The sequence below is a fragment of the Apium graveolens genome, unplaced genomic scaffold (assembly GCF_009905375.1).
Source record: "Apium graveolens cultivar Ventura unplaced genomic scaffold, ASM990537v1 ctg670, whole genome shotgun sequence".
NCBI classification, from domain to species: Eukaryota; Viridiplantae; Streptophyta; class Magnoliopsida; order Apiales; family Apiaceae; genus Apium; species Apium graveolens.
In genome coordinates this window covers 149035-154490 of record NW_027419706.1, presented here as the reverse complement: position 1 = coordinate 154490, position 5456 = coordinate 149035, and the positions used below count along the sequence as shown (strand labels likewise).

Genomic DNA, 5456 nt, shown 5'->3' with positions numbered 1-5456 from the left:
ATTTTCTATTGTTTGTTGACGATTTTAGTCGTGCAATGTGGGTTTATATGCTCAGGACAAAGGATGAAGCACTGACATATTTTAAGATTTTTAAAGTATTAGTGAAAAAGGAATCAAACCAGACTATTAAAGTTCTTCGCACTGATAGAGGAGGAGAATTCTGCTCGAAGGCCTTTGCAAGTTTTTGTAACGATATGGGTATTGCTCGCCACTTTACAGCTCCATACACTCCACAACAGAACGGAGTTGTGGAGTGACGCAACAGAACTGTGGTTGCCATGGGGAGGAGTCTACTGAAAGAAAGAAACATGCCTATGTATATGTGGGAGAAGCAATAAGGCACGCCGTTTATTTGTTAAACTGAGTGCCAACTCGAGCAGTTGAAGGTGCAACGCCTTATGAGTCATGGTCAGAGAAAAAGCCACAGGTGGAATATCTCAAGGTCTTTGGCTGCATTGCTTATATGAAAGTACCAAGTGTGCATACAACTAAATTGGATGACAGAAGTGTTCGTGTTGTTCATCTTGGACGAGAAGCAGGTACAAAGGCTTACCGTTTGTTCAATCCCGACACTGGGCGTGTGCACATTAGTCGGGACGTCGTGTTCGATGAAGCAAAGGGATGAAATTGGAACAATGCAACTAAAGATGATACACAGGTGTCGACATCGTTCACTGTGGCAGGGGTATTCGGTGAAGAAACTCAGGACGAAGAAATATCGAGTGATCAAGGCACTCCTCGAGTGGAAAATATGGGAGATGAAAAATGGTCAAACATCATTCTTCTGAATCAGGTGAAGCAGAGTCACCTCAGTCACATACCTCACAGACTCCTCAGTCTCATTACAGCACCACAGAAACTCTAAATGAAGATGCCTATGATGGTAGTGAGTCACCTCATCGTTACAGGCTACTTCAGGACATATACAACGAAACTGAGCAGCAGGAACTGAACGATGACTTAGCTGACGAGTTGTTGTTAGCTGGGATTGATGAACCAGTACATTTTGCAGAAGCAGTAAAAGAAAGTTGCCGGAGACAGGCCATGGACTGTGAAATTGAAGCTATAGAGAGAAACAGAACCTGGGAATTGACAAACTTGCCACCTGGTCACAAGTCGATTGCTTTGAAGTGGGTTTACAAAGTAAAAAAGACACCGATGGGAAGATTTTGAAGCATAAGGCAAGACTCGTCGCCAAGGGATATGTACAGAAATGTGGTATTGATTTCGAACAAGCTTTTGCCCCAGTAACAAGGATGGAAACAGTACGATTACTTCTAGCATTGGAAGCCCAAAATTCTTGGGAAGTTCATCATTTGGACGTTAAATCAGCGTTCTTAAATGGTCAACTATATGAGGAGGTATATGTCCAGCAACCAGAAGGTTATGAGAAGCAAGGGGAAGAGCAAAAGGTCTACAGGTTGTTTAAAGCACTGTACGGGCTTCGACAAGCTCCTCGAGCTTGGTACAATCAACTGAATAAGTGTCTGGAAAAACTTGGGTTTATCAAATGCCCGTTGGAACATGCTGTGTATACTAAAAAGGAGGATGATGAAACTTTGATTATAGGTGTATATGTAGACGACTTGATCATCACGGGCACGAATGTAACCAATATTGTTCAGTTCAAGGCACAGATGAGTAAAGAATTCGAGATGTCAGATCTTGGACAACTGAGTTATTATCTTGGCATTGAAGTAAAACAAGGAGCAGGGCATATCGAGTTAAAACAGACGGCGTACGCTAGAAAAGTGTTGGAGAAGGCTGGCTTAACAGATTGCAACTCAGCCAAGTACCCGATGGAACCAAAGATTCAACTACACAAGGATGAGAAAGGTGAAGCTGTAAATTCTACGGATTTTAAGAGTATGGTGGGTGGTTTGAGGTACTTGGTGCATACGCGCCCTGACATTGCGTATGCAGTAGGCTTGGTGAGTAGATTCATGGAGAGACCTACTGTGTTGCACCTGAATGCTGTAAAAAGAATTATGAGGTACGTGAAAGGGACGTTAAACTATGGACTGGTGTATGCTCGAGGTCGTGGTGACTATATGCTTTCTGGCTTCTCTGATAGTGATCTTGCAGGCGACATTGTGGACAGGAAATCAACAGGAGGTATGGCTTTTTATCTTGATGAAGCATTGATCACATGGGTATCTCAAAAACAACGATGTGTGGCGTTGTCATCGTGTGAAGCTGAGTTTATGGCAGCCACGGCTGCGGCCTGTCAAGGGATTTGGTTACACAGTTTGTTAAGTCATTATGAACATCAAAGCTGGACCAGTTGTGCTTTACATTGATAATAGGTCTGCTATAGACCTTGCTAAAAATCCAGTGTTCCACGGACGTAGTAAACACATAGATGTGCGCTACCACTTCATCCGAGAATGTGTAGAGAAAGGTTCCATAGTTATCAGACATGTGAACACAGAGGCACAGCGAGCAGATATTCTTACAAAGCCCATGTCAATTGTTAAGTTTGAAAGGATGCGCCAGCTGCTGGGAGTGAAGGACCTTAATCAATTTTAGATTAAGGGGGAGTTTGTTGGAATATTAATTTAATCTAAATATGATTAATTCTGTTTTAATAATAAATCAGCTGTGTATACGTGGTTGTATGCAGTTAGAATAGGTCTTAGTAGTTGAGTCTATCTAGGAGAGTAATGGAGATAAATCAGGTATTTAGTTCCTGGTTTATAGTTGTTAGTTTCTCTTGTTTTAAACATTCAGCATGTATTCATTTTAGTCAGCTCTTCAATTATTATCCATTCAGAAATATTAGTCAAGCACGTTTGCTGATTGTGAGTCTATATTACTATATCTACACTTATAAGAGGTACCATTTATTCTGAGCATTTCCTCTTGCTCCGTAGAAAGTGCTTTGTACCAAGTACTTTCAGCCCCAGGATAGTTCATCAACCACACATCCATACGAGAATTGGAGCAGTCAATAATACAAAGATTTTCTCCTACACCATCCAGAAATATCGTTTTGGAACTGTCATCCTCAATAGGAGGTGAAGGGACCTCCTTGAACTGTTGAAGTTCAAGATCGAAGCCAACAATTATATCCTCGGAATCGATTTCATTCTTAATTGCAGTCCAATGGAGAGATCCACTTGCAAATATGCCCCAAATTCCAGTAAAACTAATGTTATTTGGAACGTTTTGAATCCGTGTCCAAGCATTGGTTTTGAAGCTGTAAACAAAGACTAATAAGCCACCAAAATGAACACAACAGTCTGCAATCATGACCACCTTATAATCATCATTGACCACATCATAACCAAATCCAAATGAGAATCTTTCATCCCATTTAAACGAACTTGGAAACTCAGGTGGCGCGGAAGCTACCTTTTTGAACTTCCTAAGTACAGGATTCAACAAATATACATCTCTCAAATTTTTCAGCACACACATCAAACCATTACAAGCACACACATATTCAGCACCACGGAGTAATGTCTTGAGCGGATCACATATTTTGACAACAGAAGCAGAATCCTCATACGAAGAATCGGACTAGCTAAATAAAACATCTGATCAGCACAAACTTTTATTATCATAAGACCATCACCAGCATTGCGATCACGGCTAGTCTTAAGATGTTTCTTGACAAAAGCAGTGCTATCAATAAAGAGCACCAGTCTTTACACACACTTCGACAACGAAGAACATACTTAACGGGTACTCAACAAAGTACCTCATCGATCATCTCGCAAGGAAGTGCCATTTTACAAATGTAGTACTATAGGGTTTGGAAAATGAAAGTTCAGCTAGCAGAGTAGGAAACCAAATGATGAATAAGAATCTGCAATAAGTAGCTAAATAGCTTAAAAATAGATGAGACAGTAAATATATATTTTATACAAGAAAACCTTCCTAAATTTATAATTTTTTTCCGTACCAACCATTACAATGAAATAAGTAAATATGTCTGATTTTAAAGATATTCAATTATGGAAAATGGCCAAAAAAAACAATTCCTAACAGCATACCACACACTACTTAAGATCCTTTCAGGCAAAAATATTAACGGCTTAATGGTAATGACGGTTAGTTACTTGAAATGATGGACAATTTCGCATACTGAAAAATAAAAATTATACTTATGTATGATATACTGCTCTAAGCTAGACCTTTTCAATAATTGGACAACCATAAACTTTACAACAGAGATATAGCAATGAAGAGAAAGGAAGGTTACCGGTCTCAGGTGCACAGGCTTAATTTTACTTCTGGGCTACTCTTTCCACCAATGTTATTTTGGACAAGCCGTTCACTTGATTTTCAAGCTCTTACCAGTGTTCATATATTTGAATGAATATTTAATTTAGATTTCACAAGATAAAGATTTTAAATGGATTATATAATTAAACTCTATTGATATTTGATTTAGATTTCTAGATTTGATGAAAAGTTTTTCCATATTTAAAGTATGAGTAAGGATAGGGTAGAAGATGAAGCACAAAAATTAGTACAAAACGTGTGTGAATGAAATGTCGTTTTTTTTATTGATTGACATATATGTGAATATAAATGACCCATTAATTTGGTAAAATTGACCGGTCATAAAACCGAGACGTGTCATTTTATTTTCAATTTTGTATCTCTACATATTTAATTAAAATGTTAAAATTTTTAAATATTAGTCATTAATGATTTATTAAAATCTCGGTTAAATTAACAGAAAATACGATTATATTATTCTTACTTTGGACCCATAGTTTAATTTAGATTTCTCAAGTTATTTTCAGAGTTTAAAAGGATTGTATAAATTTATATTAAATTCTATTGATATTTGATTTAGATCTAAATTTCGTGGAAAGTTTATCCAAATTTAGAATACGAGTAATGATAGAGATGCATGATTTACAAATTTTATTAGAAAATGATGTGGTATGAATGACTTGACATTTTTCTTATTGGTTGATAACGATATTGATGAGAATATATATGGGGCCATTAATTTGGGTCAAACCGGACACGTCTTATTTCGTATCCAATTTTGTATTTCTAGCATTTTTTTTTAAAAAATAAATTCTAAATATATTGTTATTATTGATTTCTAAAAATCCTCGTTTAAATCCACAGAAAGACGATTATAGGATTATTACTGTGGACCTATAGTCATTTTTGGGCTCCATAGTTGGATTTTAACTTCTCTATATCTCATTTGATTTTTGGTCTGTCAAGTAGAGATTCGGTTTTGTCCGGTAAATAGTATTTCCTTTGTATATTTCTTGACAAGGATTTTTAAATTTATTATTAAAATTATTATTTTTAAATATACTACATAAATAATAATTAAATTGTTTTTAATAATAATTGACTCAATTGTTTAAAAAGCGGATAACTATCTTCTTGGTCAGAGGATCGAATCCCAGAAAAGAGAATTTATGATTATGCCTCCTGAGTCAGAGTTTGTCGCTTAAATGTGGTTTACCCTTGTTTCA

The 5456-nt window shown here is 36.8% G+C and overlaps 1 protein-coding gene across 1 annotated transcript; it reads right to left on the bottom strand.

Moving 5' to 3' along the window:
- Window positions 1-2778: 2778 nt before the first annotated feature.
- Window positions 2779-3733, bottom strand: LOC141703495 (F-box/kelch-repeat protein At3g06240-like). Its single transcript, XM_074507014.1, has 2 exons — window positions 3704-3733; window positions 2779-3522 (listed from the first exon to the last, which is right to left on the bottom strand). The coding sequence occupies exons 1-2, from the start codon at window positions 3731-3733 to the stop codon at window positions 2779-2781; spliced, it is 774 nt and encodes a 257-aa protein (XP_074363115.1).
- Between the last annotated feature and the right edge of the window lie 1723 nt (window positions 3734-5456).